At 38.3% G+C, this 21,197-nt stretch overlaps 2 protein-coding genes and 1 long non-coding RNA gene across 7 annotated transcripts; 2 read left to right on the top strand and 1 right to left on the bottom strand.

The window, feature by feature from the left end:
• The first annotated feature begins 705 nt into the window (after nucleotides 1–705).
• LOC131538497 (gastrula zinc finger protein XlCGF57.1-like) lies at nucleotides 706–1,631 on the top strand. Its single transcript, XM_058772370.1, has 2 exons — nucleotides 706–1,091; nucleotides 1,568–1,631. The coding sequence occupies exons 1-2, from the start codon at nucleotides 706–708 to the stop codon at nucleotides 1,629–1,631; spliced, it is 450 nt and encodes a 149-aa protein (XP_058628353.1).
• Nucleotides 1,632–5,349: 3,718 nt separating this feature from the next.
• Nucleotides 5,350–11,061, bottom strand: LOC131539462 (uncharacterized). Its single transcript, XR_009270867.1, has 4 exons — nucleotides 8,962–11,061; nucleotides 5,838–5,896; nucleotides 5,672–5,747; nucleotides 5,350–5,484 (listed from the first exon to the last, which is right to left on the bottom strand). It is a non-coding gene; the product is annotated as an uncharacterized LOC131539462 (long non-coding RNA).
• LOC131539374 (uncharacterized) lies at nucleotides 5,448–17,408 on the top strand. Of its 5 annotated transcripts, XM_058773931.1 has the most exons (12): nucleotides 11,140–12,870; nucleotides 14,634–14,874; nucleotides 15,133–15,337; nucleotides 15,427–15,546; nucleotides 15,651–15,680; nucleotides 15,797–15,874; nucleotides 16,165–16,239; nucleotides 16,415–16,502; nucleotides 16,724–16,765; nucleotides 16,853–16,886; nucleotides 17,071–17,120; nucleotides 17,207–17,408. In XM_058773931.1, the coding sequence occupies exons 2-11, from the start codon at nucleotides 14,764–14,766 to the stop codon at nucleotides 17,083–17,085; spliced, it is 798 nt and encodes a 265-aa protein (XP_058629914.1). In that variant the 5' UTR covers nucleotides 11,140–12,870; nucleotides 14,634–14,763; the 3' UTR covers nucleotides 17,086–17,120; nucleotides 17,207–17,408. The 5 variants fall into 5 exon arrangements, 4 of the variants coding, with proteins under 4 accessions (XP_058629914.1, XP_058629913.1, XP_058629911.1 ...); XR_009270842.1 differs by lacking the exons at nucleotides 11,140–12,870; nucleotides 16,853–16,886; nucleotides 17,071–17,120; nucleotides 17,207–17,408 and adding exons at nucleotides 5,448–5,503; nucleotides 15,951–16,012 and having other exon boundaries at nucleotides 16,724–16,744; XM_058773930.1 differs by lacking the exons at nucleotides 15,427–15,546; nucleotides 15,651–15,680; nucleotides 15,797–15,874; ... (4 more) ...; nucleotides 17,071–17,120; nucleotides 17,207–17,408 and having other exon boundaries at nucleotides 11,140–11,569; nucleotides 12,826–12,870; nucleotides 12,960–15,271.
• The last annotated feature ends 3,789 nt before the right edge of the window (nucleotides 17,409–21,197 follow it).

The raw sequence follows: 21,197 nt of genomic DNA, 5'->3' as shown, positions 1-21,197 counted from the left end.
TTGAATCCCGGCTCGTGGTCCTTTGCCGATCTCGTCCCGTCGATCTCTCTTCACCCAATGCTTTCCTGTCTACTCTACACTGTACTGTCCAAATAAAGGCATAAAAAGCCCATAAATAAATCTTAACAACAACAACAAAACACACACTTGAACAATTTAACATAAATCTTCAGGATTTCTTGAACATTACAGGCAGGTGTGTTTAATTAGGGTTGGAACAGACCTCTGCTGGACGGTTACCATAAAAGACAAAACTTACACATCCCTGATCTACAGGAACAGTCTCTTATCTTTTTAGTCAGAAATTAATCGCCATCATAGCACAAAATTTAACAATATTGAGAAGATTTTCTGAGAGCAGCTTAGTGTATGTAGGATCTAACATGCATTTGGTTGGTTTTGATGCTTTACATTTTGAATGTTTATGTATACATTGCTTTGTGCCATTTAAACTAGGGTTATTTTTTCTATTTATTTTTCTTAGACCCAATGGCACTGAAGGAGGAGAATCAAGAACTGAAAGAAAATGAACATAAAGAGCATTATGAAAAAACAAGCTTTAGTAACCGGAGAAAATCTTTTAGTTGCTTACAGACTGAAAATACTTTGTCACAAAAAAGAGCTCAAAAGACTGGAACTAGACGTCGTTTTACCTGCCAACAGTGTGGAAAGTGTTATACTAATAAAAATAGCCTCAAATTCCACATGAGAGTTCACACAGGAGAGATACCTTACACGTGCCAACAGTGTGAAAAGAGTTTCATTCGACCAGCAAGCCTCAAAATCCACATGAGAATTCACACTGGAGAGAACCTGTTTACTTGTCAGCTGTGTGGAAAGAATATCGGTCAAAAAGAACACTTTATTAACCACATGAGAACTCACACTGGAGAAAACCCATTCACCTGCCAACAGTGTGGAAAAAGGTTCAATCGAAAAGGAAACTTGAAAGTCCACATGAGGATTCACACTGGAGAACCTGTTTACTTGTCAGCTGTGTGGAAAGAATATCGGTCAAAAGAACACTTTATTAACCACATGAGAACTCACACTGGAGAAAACCCATTCACCTGCCAACAGTGTGGAAAAAGGTTCAATCGAAAAGGAAACTTGAAAGTCCACATGAGGATTCACACTGGAGAAAACCCATTCACCTGCCAACAGTGTGGAGCAAGTTTCAATCAAAAAGGAAATCTTGATGCCCACATGAGAATTCACACTGGAGAGAAGCCATTTGTATGTAATCAGTGTGGAAAGAGTTATAGATTTAGAGGAACCTTAAATGACCACATGAGGATTCACAGTGGAGAGAGGCTTTAAGTGTCTTCTGTGTGAAAGGAGTTCACATATCATAGACATGAGAAGTCACTTGCAAAGTTCCAAGTGTGAAAAGAGATTTACAAAAAGAATTGCCTGCTTGTTCATTCTGGATGAAGCTGATTTAATTGTGATATGTATCTGAAAAATAACTTTTTATGACATTATGGAAAGTCAGGCATACGGTAGACCCTATTCTTGTACCTTTTGTGGACTGAGTTTTAAGTGACTCAATGTGCCCCAAATTCAGATACTTCAGGTCCCTACAAGAATCCACCATGATCATCACAAGTGATTTGGCCATGTTCAAATAGTTAATTTGCATTCTTCTCTTCTTTAAACTTTAAATTGAAGCTTTTTAGTTTCTTTTGTCAAGTTCATATGAATGCATGTCGCCACACCCATTCATCATCTTTGCTATAACTTAAAATATTGAGCAGTTATAGTAGATGCCCTATGATTTAAAATGTATAGAGTTGTTGCTGATTTATTTGATAAAGGCGCATTGACAGTGCGTTGAATTTAATAAATTGCATAAAGCAGTCTATACTGCATTCAGAAAGCATTCAAATATTTTTATTTATTTTTTTTTTTTTTACATTTTGTTTGCCTTAAGCTAAAATGCATTTAACCTTTTGAGCGGCACGGTCCCACATATGGGATTTAGAGCGTTAGGTGACGTCGCATAACTGCCAAATTCAAACTGCGTTTTCGCGCTTTGTCTGATGTCTGAGGCCACTGTGCTCTTCAACATTCATTGCAAGCAAATATTATTGTAACCTTCTCCTGATGTGTTTGCTGGACACAATCCTGTCTCTGAGCTCTGCAGGTTCAGATCTGCATCAGATATGCATTAGATAAGTCTGAGAATTAAAGGCTTAGTTCACCCAAAAATTTTAATTCTGTCATTTATTACTCACCCTCATGTCGTTCCAAACCTGTAAGACCTTTGTTCATCTTCGGAACACAAATTAAGAGCTTTCTGACCCACCATAGAAAACAAAAACAATGATTTTATTCAACAGACTTCATTTTACATTTTATTTTACATCCATCACCAATGGGAAAAAACAAACGTTTCGGCTCAAGGCCTTCTTCAGTGTGTAAAGCAATTCAATCCCTCCACCCACTTTTTAAATCATTAATTATATTGTCATCATTCATTAGCCAATGTTCAATTACTAAAAACACGTATTCCACTTAAATACTGGACAATTTCCATTTATATACAACACAGATCATCACATCCACCAATACACTACATAATATACCCATGACTAAAACATGAATTGCGTAGGATCCCATATTTATCACTATTATAAAAACAAGCAATTTAATTAAACAATCACCAGTATCTACTACACAAATTAAATTTTTAATGTATAACAATGGAATATTCAATGATTAAAACCATCAGAAATCGTCATAAATAATCATTGATTTTCACAATGTGAATACTCGAGCTACAACACAAAATATTAAATATGTATTCGACCAATAACAATTCATTAAATACATTCAACAATTTCTTCTTTTCTGTGTCAGTCTCTGCTGCGTGTTTACAAAAGTAGCTGAATGTATGCGCATTCTGCTGTAGAACCACGCTGTGTTTACAAGCAGAGGAAGATCCATGCTGTATACAAGCTATTGAATTCTACATTAATTGTGCTGTCTTGGTGTAGTCTTTAAAATGGTGCTAAAGTGTACACTGGATCCCCAAATCGCAGGGCATCCGGGTTTTACGTCAGAACGCCGCCTACCACACGCACCACACGCATGAGAACACATGGAAGAGAAGAAATTGTTGAATATAGTTATTTTTTGTTTTCTTCACGCAGCAATGTAGCTTAATAACATTATGGTTGAACCACTGATGTCACTGTTTTAATGATGTCCATACTACCTTTCTGGGCCTGGGTTTTTCAGTTGCATTGCTGTCAATGCAGGGTCAGAAAGCTCTTGGATTTCATCAAAAATGTCTTAATTTGTGTTCTGAAAATGAACAAAGGCAGCTTGTGATTAAACTGTGCATCTCTTAATAGGCCCAGGGCTCCATATCATCGAACCTTCAACAAGGATGTTGCCCTGCTGATGATGCAATCATGAAACAGTGGACCAAACACTTGCATGAAATTAGACATATATTAAGTGCATTTGAATTTGGGAAAAAAAATCAAAGATGGCTTCAAAGAAAAGAATCCATCAGATGTAAGGTATGAGTCCTTGTATGTGCATTCATGCCATGTTGTAGTTACCATAGGTATGAGATTCCAAAATTTAAAAAGCATTCATGTCCACATAGAACTCGTAACTACAACTTCTAAACTGGGAATTTTCTGAGAGCTCCATGTACCATGTGAACCACCTGACCACTGCAAATTCCTTCAGGCATTGATGGTGTTGCCATAGAAATGCCTAATTCATGCCTAATCTCAAAAATTACAGTAATTCTGGCATGAACGTGGATTTTTTGCCATAGAATTATAGATCATGAGCTAATAAACATTAAAGTGATCTGAAAATTGTCAATTTACATATGAAAAATGTGAATCTTCTGCTAAACATAAAAAGGGTATTTATGTTGTGAAAAAATGCACATGAAGTGATTTAATGAGCTTTCTCAGTTTACCTGTTCCCTTCTTCTGTCAGAAGCTCCTTTCAGAAATTATGAAATCTTGGAGCTTCTCTTCTGTTGTACAGAAATTACGCAATTATTTGAATCAATATTTGTTTACCATGAAAGATCAAAACACATTTAAACTAGATTCAGTTCATTTGCGCTGCTTGTAAGTGATTTTAAGTCATTAACATTAATTTGGTACAGAGGCCTTTATTCAACCCATTAATATAAAATAATATGTATACATGTTATTGCTATAATATAACAAATTAAGTATAGTGAAGTAATATAATACAAAACTTATTTAATGAAGAGTTCCATGCAGTTTAAATGTCTGTGAGGGTGGTTCCCGCTATTGCGGTCCTGTTTTGTGACGCTTCTCAAAGGTTTTTTCACACTTCTCACACAAGTGGATTCAGAGTATTAGATGTAAGGAGTTTAACATCACTTATGATACTTCAGTATGCAATGGCCACTTCAACAATGACGGCAACATACACTACAAAGCTCTAAACCCTTATATACATTACTATATTACTGAGCACAATGCAGGCCTGTAGTGAATTTATTTATTTTTTTTGTCGCTGTGGTTGCCTGATTGTTTAAAAACTTCTGTGGGTCTGGGCAATGCGTATTAAAGAGTTAATAGATGATTCACCCAAAAATAAAGCCGTCAGCATATACTCGCCTTCATGCCTTTGTAAACCAATATGGCTTGCTTTCTTCATTGGCATACGGAAATGGAAATTATGTTAAGTGTCAGCCAGCTATTCAGATATTTTCCCCCCACAGAATAATTAAGCTAAAACCCTAGCTACAATCATTTTTTCATTAGAGTACTTGCATGTCAATACATTATACATTTTTAAATTAAGCCTCAGGTTCAGTGAGGACAAACTAACTTGCATTTGTTTTTACATTGTGTGGTGTATTTTCTGAAAACGTCTCTCATCCAATATAGATTTGAGATGTAGAACCATTTAATGGCCTTTTGGAAAGTTATTGAACCTGCATCCCACAACATGATTCGTGTGACCAGAGCAAGGACAGGTACAACGAGGAGTGAAGTTGGAATAACAAACAATGCAATGATAAATATTGATATTATATTGTTTATTGATATTGATTTTATATTGTGTATGCACAAGTTACATGCATTATATGTATCATAATTAATTAAAATTTATTTTGACAGTGTCAGTCTCAATGAGTTCCTCCTCTTCATGGTCCACCTTTCAGTCGGTCTTCCACAGAGAGATCTGGCCTTACACAAAACACTTAGGATGCATTAATTTGGTTTTATCTGTACAGACTATTATATCAAATGTAAACTATATATAAGGTAAATGTAAATTTCTATAACTTTAATACAGTTTCTTGCTTACCAGTGTAATCTAAACTTGAGAAATTTTGATACAGTGTAATAATTATGTAAAATACAAATACTAATAACTGTGATAGTGTAATGGTATGTTTTTTTTCACACTTCCACTTGGAGGACTGATGGGTCAGGCAGATCGCTGGTGATACCACTGTAAAGCGTTCTCCTGAGATGGAAAAACAAAGGTATAGTGTAAAATGACCATTAAAAAAGTCCACCACTGTCATTACGTGTTGCATACATTATGAATGGAGCCATTTCCAGTATGATTGTGTTTGTCTTTTTTCTGCTAGTAATCATATAGGCATGTTATACATTATGAATATAGCAAGATATGAAAAGATGATAATAACCCAATCAGGTTAAGGTAGGAGTTTCCTCTCTTGCAAACAGGACCACCATCTCACTGAGAGGACTGGGCTTGACGATCTAGGCATACCAATGGGGCATCATAATATTATTAATCAAAGTTTGTTAATTATGTCATTCATTAAAGAATTTGAGAATTCTATTACTTACCACCAGCTCTGTTCCATTTTAGTGCTGCTATGTGCAGGCTGGGAGTCCTTTAAAACCATCTGCGAAGATAATTACATTGGGTTACATATTGAATTGATTTCAGATACATTTTGAATTACTTTCAGTTGCATTTCAAATTGTTATATAATAGTCTATATAATGTTACAAACATGCCAATACACTGTAGAGTTAAGTAATATTTAAAAGAATGTCCCTATCCCTCTTAACCATTTCTGATCGTGTTTGCTGCTTTTACTGAACAGCTTCATCATGTTTGTGTTAGGGATCCCTGGAAAACTGCTATATTAAATGTAAACAATCAATTCAAGCTTCAGGTTACAGATAATAAAAATTGAAAATATAACAATGAACTGTCAGAAACTGTCAGACTTAGGTGTGTTACGATACATGGCAATCTAAAAATGGCAACATCATTATTTTTATATACTTTGTCAAGTGAAGATGTTCATATCACAGCAAACATCTATCAGAGCCACTGATACAAACAAACGTGGAATACCAAAAATATCGTTGTTTGTCTTCTAACATGTACCTGAGCCACTTCTGGTATAGTTTGAACCTGGATGCTTGTGTTTTTGGCTTGAAAAATGATGATGCAGCAAGATGATATGCCATCATGTGTTGGTGTCTGACTGCCATTGCCTTCAAAATATTTTTGAAGTTTTGAGCATCATGCACAACTCTTTTGAAGAACGATGTTTGGTTTCAAGCCGCCTGGTCCAAAGCATTTCACTAGGGTGGGGTACTCCACATAATTATGTTTAGGAAGGCAGTGAACCTCAGGGAAAAACTCTTGCAGTGCCTGCTTATGATCACTGATTTTGACCTGAAATATAGTCTGAGGTTTTATCAGTAAATGATGGACACAAGGCTAGCTCTAAGACCTCTTTCAACCCTCTGGTACTACATTGCCTACAAGCAATGGAAGCAGTCGGAGCAGAGTTGCATTTTCATGCCCATGGTCTTCTATTGTTCCTCGCGACAGAAATGTTTTGGGAATTGGCTTTGGTCTATCCAATTTTATCACTGTGCTGATACAGGAATGATGCAATCTTTTGATTCAAATACTCTGAAAGTGAAGTACTTCAGCTGGATCATCTTGATGCAAAGAGAAAGCTCCATAGGAATGATGCCTTCCAGAAGATCATGTAGTGTAACGGGAGGAAAGCCTGTAACTGGATGGAAGTAATTGAGGGCGTCACACTAGACACAGGACCTTTTAACACCAAAGCAGCTGCTCAAAGTGTCATTTTCTTAAACATTTTGTACATGAAGGTCATGGCTGGCTTTGGTTCTCAGAGAAAACTCTCATCTCTTTATCTGAAACTTCTTGTCACCATACAGGATCTGCAAACATAATCTGCTAAAGACTCCACAAAGCCCCCCAATCCATGGGCAGCCAGATTGTCAGCAGAAACACAGAAGATGGTGCCTTTCACATTGTGACCAAGTCTTTCAACAAACACGCCATCCTGTTCCAAGTGTATGAACATCATACATCAATGGAGCAAGTACAGCTGCATATACGAACTCATGGAGGTCTGTAACTTTAGCTAGTATTGCTAGCTGTATAGAGTGTAACACGGATTGATATTTTGGTGGCAAATTGGCAAGGACCCAATAAACAGCAAATAGTTTGTGAATTTTGCGTGATGTACCAAGTGTGTTGGCAATGGATAATTACGCTCAATGACAGGGTTTTTTTTTTGCGCTTGGATGAAGACAATTTAGCACTTGTGGAAGTAATGGTAAATAGAATGTTAGAGTCCATGATAGCACTTTCAACTTCACACAGTGTTGCTTCTGCAATATTGTGACCATTTCTCTGTAATGTGTTACTAGTTACCTCTTTGACCAACAGTTGAGATAAGGAGAAGTTGTCCACTATTTCTTGTATAGCTGTGTTTGAGAGATGGAGTATAGCCTGCTTCTTAAGGAATAAGAAAGATACATTCATTTTGAGATGACTTTTTAGATTGTCAGTGATCATAATTCCCGACTTCTGTGCTTTGGCTTGGCCATTCTTCGTGCAAATCACTACTGACCTGGAGACTCTGGGGATCCTCACCAAAAATGTCACTTCGAAAGTCTGAATCAAGACTTGCTTGGTGTGCTCTACTTTTTTGTGCTCTGCATTTAACCCATCCAAGTGCATACACACAGCAATGAGCAGTGGGCAGCCATTTATGCTGCGGCACCTGGGGAGTAGTTGGGGGTTACGTGTCTTCCTCAAGGGTGTCACCTCAGTCGTGATATTGAAGGTGGAGAGAGTGCTGGTTAAAAATATACCATCTGACCCATTTAAAAACATTTAACAATCTTTCAGTAACTTGCCCAACATCTGTGCGGGTATCACGCTAGCATGTTGTTAACGTGTGTTAAATCATCAATGCTGTGCTAGATACACGCCAACAGCCTCATCCTTGTTGATCCTCTGAAGGGATCTGGAAGTTGTGCATATGTGAATAAACCCAGAAGTAAAAACAACATTGAGCATTTTTCTTGTATAGTGAGTTAAGGCGACGTTGCCCTTCTGTGACTAAAAAGTGCCATTACTCATCAACAGGGCAGAATATTCAAATAGAATAAATTCCTAGTCCGTGTTAATAGGGTACACCAAGATAATACAGTTCTGCAATAAATTGTATTGTCATGAAGGTTATAATGTTTTTTGTTCAAGCGGTGATGTTTTAACTTTATATTTATTTTTGAGAGTGGTATGTGATGCTGTCGTTCAAATATTAACAATCTTTGCACAATTAATGAAGTTTGGGCTGTTAGATTACATTAGTTTCATAAAGTACTAATATGTACCTGCTGTACATCTCAAGGAAGGAGTACCCAGTGTGCTTTGGTGCAAAGTGCAGAATGAGGGAGTGAAATGCCTTCAGTGAAAAGGTCTGATACTGTGGGGACAACTGCTGAACATCCTTTGCCAGCGCTGTTCTAGTAGCTACACTCTCCAGTTTAACTGCTACAGTTGATCCTGCGTAAACGCATATTTTGTTTTTAAGATGAGGCATGATTGTACGATCACAATGAGGTGGGATTTGTATCACATCTTGTTCATTTTCAGCCACATAATGAATACAATAAGTTATACCTGGTTCCAACCACTCCTTGTTCCTTGCTTCCCCCTTCAGAGGTGGATGTGCACAGCAGGGAAACGTTAGGAGTGTCACGTTCATGGATGTCCTGAACATGGTTGACCATGCTTTTCCGCTTGGCCTCCATCACATCTCCATTAGGAGTGGAAGCTGCAGTCCAGTAGTCCTTTGCGGCAGCATCCAAAGCTTTCCCTAGACCTGTTTCAGAACAAAACAAAACTACCTTCATCAAGATACATATTTTTGCAGATATGCCAGATGTCAAAGAAATGGCTTGTTCCTTTTGGACACAGCTCCTCCCGCACCCACTTGGCAACCTAAAATGTGGGACACAACACATTTATTATAAGAATATTTGATTTTAGTTGTTAGTATAGTCAGCAGTAAGATTTTTGTGTGTACATATGCGTGTCTTTACCTGCCGAATTCTGTCTGTGATGAGGGCCGACACTTTATATGTTGCTCAGTCAGAAACCTTATGCTGCGCTTTAGACCCTCTAGCTCACACCAGGAGCTACTTGGGACCTCGGAGCTCTATAAAAAAACATTTGGTCATGTCACTGTGTAACATTAGACAGGTGATATGTGTGTTTGATAACATTAACTTACCTGGATAAGTTGAATATCTAAAACCTTGTTGATTCTGTCCTCAATCAAAGAGTATGTGCCATATTTTGCACAATGGCCCAGAGAAGCTGACCTATGAATGTAAAAAAATCGTATTTAATGGTAAAGTGATTTCATTTCGTTTTTTATAAAGCTAATTTATAAAATTGTTTGGAGCACTTTTTGTTCGTTAAATGTAAGGTTTTTTTTTTTTTTTTGTTAAGTAACAACCAAGTGGCCAGCGGCAGACAGTGATCAATTTAGCCTTCTCAAATCACCACGACTTAAAATACAATCTATAGATATAAACAGTTCAAGCATATCACAATGTTTAAATGTTTGAACTATATAAACGTGCGCTAAGGTGCATATCTAATCGTTTGTATGAAGAGTGGAAGCTGAAGCGTGCTTTGCAGGACATGGAGGCGCCAGAGCGGTCACTTGCATTTTTTTTCTTGATAGTGGAAACAACTTAAAATATGCCGTAATTTTTGCTTATAAAGGTAAGAGTAATACATCATTCGGAACTGTAAAGGGTCTACTGTTATTTGTGTGCATTCACAATATCAACAAAACGTTTTACTTTTATTAAAATAAATAGGAAAACAGATGCGCTTGCCGTCTCGTCTTGAACCGAAACTCAACGAATTGAGTCACAAATATGATCAATATATCTATAGAAAGCTTTAAATTACTACTTTAAAACGAAATAATTCAAATCGAAAACAAAAACTCTTTCATTATGTAATCCGTAAAGATGCATTTGTCTCTAAAGGCAAGTCATTTTTCATCACCGTCTAAAATATAAAAATAAGGAAAAGCCTAAAACAGGCCTGATTATATTTTTTCAGATTTTTATGTTGCTCTGATCTGAATTTCAAGGATTTTCTGCAATGCAATTTTGTCTGATATGTGAAGTATTTATTAGCCTATTTTTAATCCATGCAGCAAAACAGCTTTAAAAATTACTTTATTGCATTCCAGATGATTTTAAAGAACTTGTCACTATAAATTTTACGGGTAGCTTGAATGTAAAACATTGTCATGAATTTGTTGTATTCCCATTTGTAAAATAGGCTACAAATTAATTGTTGTAGTCTAACCCGATCTCATGAAAGTGCATGTAGCACGATTTTCTCTTTCTATTTGACGCAATGTTCCCACTAAACATTGGACGTCGGATAGACGTGCAGATCATGTCTATATTGGGTCCGTCGGTCGATGACCAATTCTGGACATCTATTCGACGTCCAAACTAGGTCCTCTATTTGGACGTCTAACCATGACCCAAATTGGACATCAGATTGACGTTCAACATTTGACCTTTGAACTGGGTTTTTATTTGGACGTCTAGGTGCAGGAAATTTACATGATTGTATGTAATATTTTTTTTATTTACAAATATCAACATTGTTGTTATCAACATGATTGATACATATGAATACAGATTTTTTTTAATAAACAGTCACGATTTATTATGTGTATGCCAAATAGGCCATGTTTTTTTTTTTTTTTACTGGTTTATTTATTCTAAGTAGCCTAATCAAGTTATTTATTTATTCATTCATAGATGTATTTTTGCATGTATATTTATGTGGAAATGCAATTTGTAGGAAAATAAAGTTCAGAAAATAATTTAATGGTAGCATATTAGGCCTATTCACCTTATTCCTAACTTAAAAAGAACCAACAGCAGCAGAAAAGTCAAGGACACGAGGACAGGATTTCAACCATAGACTGTAAAAAATAGCTCTTCTTTGGTTGAAATCCTGTAAAATAATTTTTTACAGTCTATGCCAAAGAGTCAAAAACCAGTCAACGTCACTCTGATTGGCTGAGGCAGCACATCAGCATAACCCAACCAGTAAACGCCCCTCTAATTGGGCGAGGCAACACGTCAGGCATTTTGGCGCGATTCAAGCATTGCAGAATAACGGCACTGCACACAGCTCTTCAGCCTGCATCGCTGGTGAACCCATCGATTCCTCTAAATTGAAGGTAAGTTCGGTCAGCCTAGTGAATTCTATGTCCATGCGTACATATAGTGTTAGGTAGATTAGCGTTATTGTCTTAAACTTCACAAACCTGCTGTGGTTACAGCCGCGAATGGTCAAGGGCGTTAGCCTTAACGGCACACAATTTATTTATTTTTTTTTGCGTTAGCTTGCTGCTCTTGGTTCATGTTCAGTTTCGATGTTATTTTAGCTGTCCATGAGAGAACATGTCAATTTGAACAATTTGGGACACTAAACTGCACGTATAACGTTACCGCTAGCAGAATGGCCTGGAGTTCTGACTGACTAGCTCGTTGCTAACTAACGGTAACTAGCGTCCATACGTTATACGGGGTGCACAGATGATGCAAGGTTGGTTGATACCCTCAGTCACTTTTATCGTCCATGAAAGGAACATGATACGTTTTATTGTAAACCATTAGAGGTGTTTTGTCTCTGATACCACCCCATTGGTACAAGAAGCAAACACGTAACGTTATGTTGCACGTTGTTATCTGTCTGCTAGCTAGCTAACGTACCATTCTACGATTTCGTTTTGGGTGTTCTATGGGCTTTTCCCAACGCATTCACTCTTGAATATCGTCAGAAATTAGGAAAATTAATATGTAACGGGTCATAAACTCAGCGCGTAATTTGCGTGTATGCTCTAGGCCAGTGGTTCTCAATGTGGGGCGCGCCCCTCAGGGGGGATGGGGTTTACTGAAGGTTACTGCGCGGGAGATCAGCAGAAAAAAAGGGGGAAAAAAATAGGCACTCTCCAAAGCTGCTATTTTGGCAGACAAACAAGAGAGCGCCAGAGCGGCTGTAGCATTGGTATCGATAGCGGTCGAATGATTATTTAAAGCCAGACTGTTTAAACCTAAATATTTCAACATAGTGGACAGCTGCTGTGCGCCTGGATGCCATAACAGAAACATTTGTGATTAAAGGGTTAAGATTTCATGACATTTATTGTGTCTACTGTACTCACAGTGATATAGCTATGCTGGTTAACGTTACCTACAAACAAGGACAGCTAGGGTCGATTACGTTAGCTAATCGTCTAATTATGATTACGTCTGTATAAAACGTTACTCCGTTTGCAGTGTGTTTGCGGTGCGTGAGCAGTGGGCACTAACGTTAGTGCTTTCACATGCTGCGTTTGATCCACGGCTGTACCACAAACAACATTTATTCAACTGGTTGGTCTGACAACTTTAAGGTTTTAACCCATTATTTTTGTCTCTCGGGTGCTGTAAGGAGTGAAGTGTTATTCCCTGTTAGGAGATAAACCACCTAAACAAGGTACATGTTGTGATCTCATCCTCTTTTTGTACAGGCCCCAGTCAAATAAACAGTAAAACTAAACTTTGGATTAATGCCTGTGTTTACAGATGACTTTGAGAGTAAGACAGTGGCGAAAACGCCAAAGAGAACTGGATCAACTACTATGTTATTCTGGCAGTGATGAAGAGGGCATTGAAAATAATGGCAACAGTGTGTCTGGGACTCAAAGTAGTTTCAGCAGTGACGGTGTGCCTGGGACCCCAGATAGTTTAATGAGTGACGGTGTTCTTGGGACATCAGATGATTTTGACTTTGACACTGATGTGGACTATTGCTCTACTGACTCTGAACAGGAACCAAATGAAACTGAAGTGACCAGCTTTGAGGACGAACTGAGACAGTGGGCCTTAGAGTACAGATTGACACACAGAGCGCTTAATGGTCTATTGTCCATATTAAGAAAGCAAGGGCACTTATTGCCCGCGGATTGCCGGACACTCCTTGCTACACCACGGCATAACACAACAGAGCCTAAATGTGGTGGGCAGTACAAGTACTACGGCTTAGAAAAGGGTATTTGTCATTATTTAAGTCAGATGGAGAGCAATGAAGTGCACCTCAGCGTAAACGTTGATGGCATCCCACTTTTCAGAAGTAGTGGTGTCCAATTCTGGCCAATACTGGTGAAGTGTGGCCATTTTGATCCATTCATTGTAGCCATGTTTAGTGGACAAAGTAAGCCAAGTCCTCTTGAGGAGTATTTAAAAGACTTTGTGACTGAATACAAACATCTGAAGGACAATGGAATAGTTTTTAAAGGCCAGACTTACACTGTCAATATTGATACACTGATATGTGATGCGCCAGCAAGGGCATATCTGAAGTGTATTAAGGGTCATACTGCCTATGAGAGTTGTGAAAGATATTTAATCAGAGGTACTCGTGTTGAGAGAAGAATAGTTTTCAGTGAACAGGAATGCACTTCTCGAACAGATGACTGTTTCTCCAGAGTGGAGTACGGGAACCACCAAACCGGTATCAGCCCCTTCATTGCTGCAGGAATTCCTTGCATAAGCTCTTTTGTCCTGGATTATATGCATATCGTCTGCTTGGGAGTAGTTAGGCGCCTGTTAATTTACTTGACTCGTGGCCCAAAAGTCTGCCGTTTATCTGTGAGGCAAAAGGATGCAATTTCTCAAAAACTAATTGCACTGAGAGGGAAGATGCCAAGTGAATTTGCTCGACAACCGCGGGGTTTGCATGAAATTGATAGGTGGAAAGCCACTGAGCTAAGGCAGTTTTTGCTGTACACAGGTCGTGTGGTTTTGAAAACTGTGTTATCCCCTGAAAAATACAAACATTTCTTGTCCTTGACCGTATCCATGTCGATAATGCTGGAGTCAGATGAGCGGATTCGAAATGCCTATCTCCAATATTCTCAAGAACTAATCAAACATTTTGTCATGACCTGTTCTGACCTGTATGGCAAGACCTTTCCTGTATACAATGTACATGGACTAATTCATCTCCAAGAGGATGCCAGCCACTTCAACTGTTCCTTAAATGACATTTCCTGTTTTCCATTTGAAAACTACCTGCAGCAAGTCAAGAAACACGTGAGGAGCGGGAGAAGTCCCTTGGAACAAGTGACTAGGCGTTTGTCTGAAATGGAGCAATCAGAAGTGGACAATAGCCAAAGACACCCTAAAGTGTTTGCCTCTGTTAAAGAAAAGGACAGTTGTTTTCTTTTGAGGGACAACAGCTTTGCTTTTGTTCGACAGAAAAATGAAGACGGGACTTTTGCTTGTGACATTCTGCGCCAGCGCCACACTTCACCATTATTTCACCAACCGTGTAGCTCTGGACTTCTGAACATAGTGTGCATAGGAAATGGTCATGTCAGGATGAAAAATGCACTACTGCAAGAAAGGGATCTGTTCCGGAAGGTGGCCTGCCTGCCACAAGAAGCTGGTGGTGTTGTCCTTATACCCCTTCGCCATGGTCTGGAACACACATATTAAGGTTACATTTTCTTATTCTTTAAGCTAGATTCCATCAGGGATCATATCTGATCACCTGTTTCCATCCGTTTGTTTACTGTATCTTCGGTGACTCCTGCATGTCCTTTCTCGCTTTATCCATAAACCTCCCCGAGCCTCTCTCTGTTCTCTTGCCACAATATCCTACTCCCAATGTAACCCTCATCGCTCTTCCATTCATGTCCAAACCCTCTCAACCTCTAAACTTTGAACTAAAATGTTAAAAACGTCTCCTTTCCAGGTCATGTACACGAGGGCTGTTTGGAGGGAGGGTACCCAAGAGAAGGAGGGTGTAGTTCCTGACAGTAGGATCGACAGAGAAATGAGAACCGTCAGATGGCCACGTAAAATGAGCGTTACAAAAACAGAAAAAGCCATTAAAGACAAAATTAACCCCCATGATGACTGGATGACATTCTCATTAATTAAGATAAAACTTACTTCAGGCAAGTTTTATGAGATTAATAGAAAATGAAATGCATTACCATGTCATACCATTTTTTGTGTGTTTTAAGGTGAATTGTCTAATTTCTAGATAAGCGTCGTGAATGTGACACCTACAACCTGACCAGCCAGGCAGAGGAGGACGATGAGGTGATTAGATCAACGAGGAAGCGCACTAAAAAAGTAATTCCGGAGGGTTTTGTTAGAAATGGTATGTTTCTCATTCTCAAATACTTTATACATTTGAAATATAAAATCGGTTGATACAAATTGGGCCTGAAACTTAAAACATCAATGTTTATGAATTTTTTGCAGAATTAACGGATTCGGATGAGAGTGTCAGGGGTAATGGTTTTCTCTTAATGAATTTATAATTCTAGTTTCAAAATGAATAAAATTCTTTACGATTATATATTTTTGGAAATGGATATGCTTAGTTTTACATTATTACCTCTGTATAGGCGTCAAGCTACCCACCTTCCCTGCTGCACCAAGGAAGCTGCAGCCCATTGAGGACACCAACATGTTGCACAATACTTGTGAGTACTGATAACTTAAGAAGCATGAAAATGTTTTGCGTACAACATGAGTCACATGCTCATTCATGTATTTTAGCCCATGAAGATGGAGCCATGTCGAGCGTGCAGACAGTTCAGGCAGTGAAATGTCCACTCCCAGTGAGTATTTACTTTTCCCTTAGCACCAAAGATTGCACTGCACAAAGTCATATTCCATTCAAGACGAGCAGTTTCTCACTGCTTGTTAATTAAGGTAATCTCTTTTAAATATACATCATGTAAGTAGTTACAGGCTCATTCATGCGTTTCAGACCATGAAGATGGAGCCATGTCTGGCCAAGTGGAGCGTGTGGACAGTCCCCGGGGCAGTGAAATGTCCACTCCTAGTGAGTATTTACTTTTACCCTAGCACCAACCATCGCACTGCACAAAGTTGTAGTCCATTCAAGATGAGTAGTTTCTCACTGCTTGTTAATTAAGCATAGTAATGACTTAAGTATTTCATTATTAATTTAGTATATGCAACATGACCATACTTGCATGCTGACTCATGTGTTTCAGACTCTGTAAGTCAAACCTTGGATGGCCTGATGGAAGCCCTCTGGCCCAGAGAAATGCGCTGCCAGATCTCGGCGCAAGGAAATGTCCAGTGAGTATTCACTTTATCCGTTGCACCAACCAAAAGTCTATTCAGGACAAAGTGTTACTTACTGCTTGAGAATCAAGTTTGGTAATGATTTATTTTACAGGCTTAATGACATGTTTCAGACTTGTCTGGTTTAGAGGAGCAGAGTGTGCCAATTCTTACCTTTTTGTTTCATTTCAATAATTGTACATCTTTGAATATTCTTTGTTTTCTTTGCTCTCAAGATGCAAGCACAGCACCTCGGATCAGAGACCTGTCGACGCCCAGTGAGTATTCATCATATCACACTTTAAACAGTCACTTTTGTATTTTATCAGGCCTTGTGAAATGTACGAATATTCTGTGTTTTTCAGGATCTCGTCATGCGAGGGATGGCTATCGCTCCAGGTAAAGAAGCAGGACAGGGCACAGCGTCAGTAGTGGCTGGCTGGCTTCTACTGGTTGGTCTCCAGCCCTTATTTTTGGTCAACCAGTAGGGGTTAGTCTGTTTCAGTGTTAAAACATGTTCTTGTCAGTTATAAATGTATGGACAAGTGGTTCAATTTAAATGTAACAGTGGATCCACCATCAGGTCCTGGCACAGTGATTGTTCGAGACCCACCTTCAGGTCCAGACATGATGGTGCGAGGCACACAGTCTTCATATCACTGCTATATTAATTTGTATAACCGTATGTGACTAACAAATTGATCTTGTATCTTGTACAGTCAGGTCCAGACATGACCGATCCCGTAGTGATGCCCCCAGTCCCCCGGCCAGGTCCAGACACGATAAAAGAGCACAGCGATGTGATGACCAATCCCGTAGTGATGACCGATCCGTAGTGATGGCCCCAGTCCCCTGGCCAGGTCCAGACACGATAAAAGAGCACAGCACAGTGATCTCAGCATCCCCCCTATGACAGGCTTGGTGAGTTGTCAGCTGCGTTCATACTACACTCAATTAGGATTATTTATCTATTTATATAAAAATAATAATAATTTAAAAAATCTAAATTACTTGATTTCTTGTTCAAAGCAATGTGTGCATTGTGTAACAGGTGGTGATCCTATCACCCTGGCTGCCTGATACACAATGCACACATTGCTTTGAACAAGAAATCAAGTAATTTAGAATTTTTATTATTATATTTTTTTTACACAATTAAGGCCGTAGTTTTCATCAAAGTACTTTGCAATTCAGCAAGTTTTATAGATGCACCTGTAATCGTTGAAACTTAACAGATGTATTAGAAGAGAAATAATACATCTGCAATATATAATTTGATAACTTCTAAAACAGATTTTTTTTTGTGGTGCAGATGCAGTGACTGAGACTGGGAGATGGGCATTCCCGTTGCCTTTGGGTGGTAAGTATTGATCTATTGGCAGTGGAGAAGACACTTTTAATAGTACCACCTTCTCTCTTCCTGCACTGTTCTCTCTGTCCACAGAAACTGCTTTTCAATTATAGCCGTGGCTTGGTTTCTATCATGTCAGATGATGACATTTCTTTGGACTTTTGTTTCTTTCTCCAACACTGCTGTACTAATAACAAACACTGAAGCTAATTACCTTGCTATTCTAATTGGAGCATTGTAATCAACAAATATATTTATTTATTTCAGTGTTCCAGAAAAAGGTCCTGAGCCTACTGGTCGACATCCGCCATCGCCTGAAGGAAACACAGCCTGCCTCTTCAGCTGTCCATATAGAGAGAACTGACACCATGGAGGACTCTGATGCACAGGCCTTTGATACCCTGGTAGGTTTTACAGGTCTGGAAGTCAGGGATGCAAACAGCGCACTTTTCGTCGCCTCCCGCTTTTTTCACGTCTGTTTGGGTGACTTGTGGGTTAACAGGTTAGAGCTTGCACATTCAATAATATAGAATTCATAGACAATTGGAAAAGTTTTTGGGGCAGTCCTGACCTGTTGAAAAGAGATGGTATTCATCCTTCCTGGGATGGTGCCGCTCTTCTCTCTAGTAATATGGCTTATAGTCTTAGAGCACAACCATGACAATATGGGGCTCAGGTCAGGAAGCAGACAGACTGGCTTAACCGACCGTCTGCTAGCTGTCTCCCGTCACCAAGGTCAGATAAATCTCATCACATGGAGACTCTTACACCTAGATATCATCATATAGAGACTGTGTCTGTTCCCGAATTAGGAAATATAAAACATTTCCAAACCCATCTAAGGGGAAAAATTTAATCGATGTTTAACAATTAAAAAACAGATGTAATACAAATGAACAAATTATAAAGCTCGGGTTGCTGAATATTCGATCTCTTACTTCAAAAGCACTTATTGTTAATGATATGATTACAGACCATAACGTAGATGTGCTGTGTTTGACAGAAACCTGGCTAAAACCAAACGATTACATTACTTTAAATGAGTCCACCCCCCAAGATTTCGGTTATAAACATGAACCTCGTCTAAAAAGCAATTTATTTATATTTATAGTAATATTTTCAGAATTACTAAAGTCTAGTTTCAAATATAATTCTTTTGAAGTATTGGTGCTTAATATAACAATATCTAGCGTAAAAGACAAAACACGTTTGAGATTTGTGCTGGCTACTGTATACAGGCCACCAGGGCACCATACAGACTTTATCAAAGAATTTGCTGATTTTCTATCAGAGTTAGTACTGGCTGCAGATAAAGCCCTAATTGTTGGTGATTTTAATATACATGTAGATAACGAGAAGGATGCATTAGGATTGGCATTTAAGGACATTCTTAACTCCATTGGTGTTAGACAACACGTGTCAGGACCAACTCATTGTCGTAATCATACTCTAGATTTAATATTATCACATGGAATTCATAATAACACGTTGAAATTCTGCAGCAGAGCGATGACATCTCAGATCATTATCTAGTCTCGTGTAAATTTAATTTAGCCAAGGCTGCAAAGCCGACTCAGTGTTACAAATATGTTAGACTGATCACTTCTGCCACTAAAGATTGTTACAAATATGTTAGACTGATCACTTCTGCCACTAAAGATTGCTTTATTAATAACCTTCCTGATCAGTTTCATCATCTCAGCATCCCAGATAGCTTGGATGAACTCGATATTGCGACAGAAACGCTCTCTTTTCCAGCACTTTAGACACAGTTGCTCCTTTGCGCTTAAAGAAAATAGTCCAACGCCGCAGTACAACGTGCACACTCAGGCCCTTAAAGGGATACTCCACTTTAAAATGAAAATTCTGTCATCATATACTCACCCTCATGTTGTTTCAAACCTGTATGAATTTCTTTCTTCTGGTGAACAGAAAGGAAGATATTTAGAAGAATGTCAGTAACCAGACAGTTTCTGGTACCATTGACTTCCATAGTAGGGAAAAAAAATATACTATGGAAGTCAATGGTACCAGAAACTGTCTGGTTACTGACTTTCTTCTAAATATCTTCCTTTCTGTTCACCAGAAGAAAGAAATTCATACAGGTTTGAAACAACATGAGGGTGAGTATATGATGACAGAATTTTCATTTTAAAGTGGAGTATCCCTTTAAGAAAGCAGCCAGAAAAATGGAGTGCAACTGGAAGAAAACAAAAATAAAGGTATTTCGCATTGCATGGAAAGCGAGCTCGATCTTATACAGAGAGGCATTAAAAGCTGCTAGATCTGCTTATTTTTCAACCCTATTAGAAGAAAACAAACACAACCCTAGGTATTTATTTGAAACAGTGGCAAAACTAATGAAAAATAAAACTCTAAAGAAAAACTATTAATTATATGAATCATATTGAATGTAAACAGTGAAGGCAGTGTTATTTTACATTTGATTATTCAATGTCTGTAACTTAATAGTTAATTTACCTGATAAACATAAAGCATCTGCTTTAAAACACTGCTTTATTTCACGTGTATTTGTGTTTTATTGTATTTATATATGCTTGTAATTCGTTTATTATTTTCTATGCAGATGCTATAGGCCTACCCTACAAAATGACCCCGATCATCCTAGAATTATTAATTCTTTACAAAAAGAGGGCTTCAATTACCTCTCTTTTTTGACCATACATGTGTTTGCACCCCTGGGAAGTATTGGATAGCCTAGAATAAAATACAGTGCACTCGCACACTGTTACATTCTGAGTGTCAGTTTAAAAAAATAATAAATAAATAACTTTATTATGGACTTATGCCAACAGGTGCTGCAAATTTCAAGAATTGGTGGGCGGAACACCAAGGACTGTGTCCACAAAGTGTTGGACAGGTATCTACAACATTTTTAGCGTGTTCTCATTTGCCTTCTTTCTGAGCATGTCAGAATAGGTGAAAATACATGTTCACAACTAAATGCATTGTGAGATAGACCAGCTGTGCTTAAGGAGATACGTTGAGGATAAGGACACCCTAGGGGACACTGATCAACTAGTGTAAAGGGTTTATTGCATGTGTAATGTTGTTCCTACATATATCCTTCACATTCATTTACTGAATTTTATTTTTCTTTAGGCTCTTCACCAACAGCCTCATGGCCAAATTTAATTTGAAGGGCAAGGGAAAAGGAAACGCCCTTTAGAGGATCAAAGGTTTATATAGCAATACAAGGTAAGCCCAAGTTTCATGTTGACCAGTCTATAAATAACTTTGGACAAAACATTTCCTTCCGACTTTTAAAAAAAGCAATGCCAATTCTCTATCTTGATACATGGATAGACCTTATTCATCCACAAGAGGAAATTAAGGTG

The sequence above is a fragment of the Onychostoma macrolepis genome, chromosome 04 (assembly GCF_012432095.1).
Source record: "Onychostoma macrolepis isolate SWU-2019 chromosome 04, ASM1243209v1, whole genome shotgun sequence".
In the NCBI taxonomy this organism is placed as follows: Eukaryota; Metazoa; Chordata; class Actinopteri; order Cypriniformes; family Cyprinidae; genus Onychostoma; species Onychostoma macrolepis.
The sequence above is the reverse complement of the archived record's forward strand: the minus strand, read 5'-3'. Positions and strand labels throughout refer to the sequence as shown.

Coding starts and splice junctions, on each gene's coding strand:
- LOC131539374 (XM_058773930.1), top strand. CDS start 12,960: ATGACTTTGAGAGTAAGACAGTGGCGAAAACGCCAAAGAGAACTGGAT.
- LOC131538497 (XM_058772370.1), top strand. CDS start 706: ATGAGAGTTCACACAGGAGAGATACCTTACACGTGCCAACAGTGTGAA. Junction 1,092..1,567: donor TGCCAACAGTGTGGAAAAAG/GTTCAATCGAAA, acceptor CCCCAAATTCAG/ATACTTCAGGTCCCTACAAG.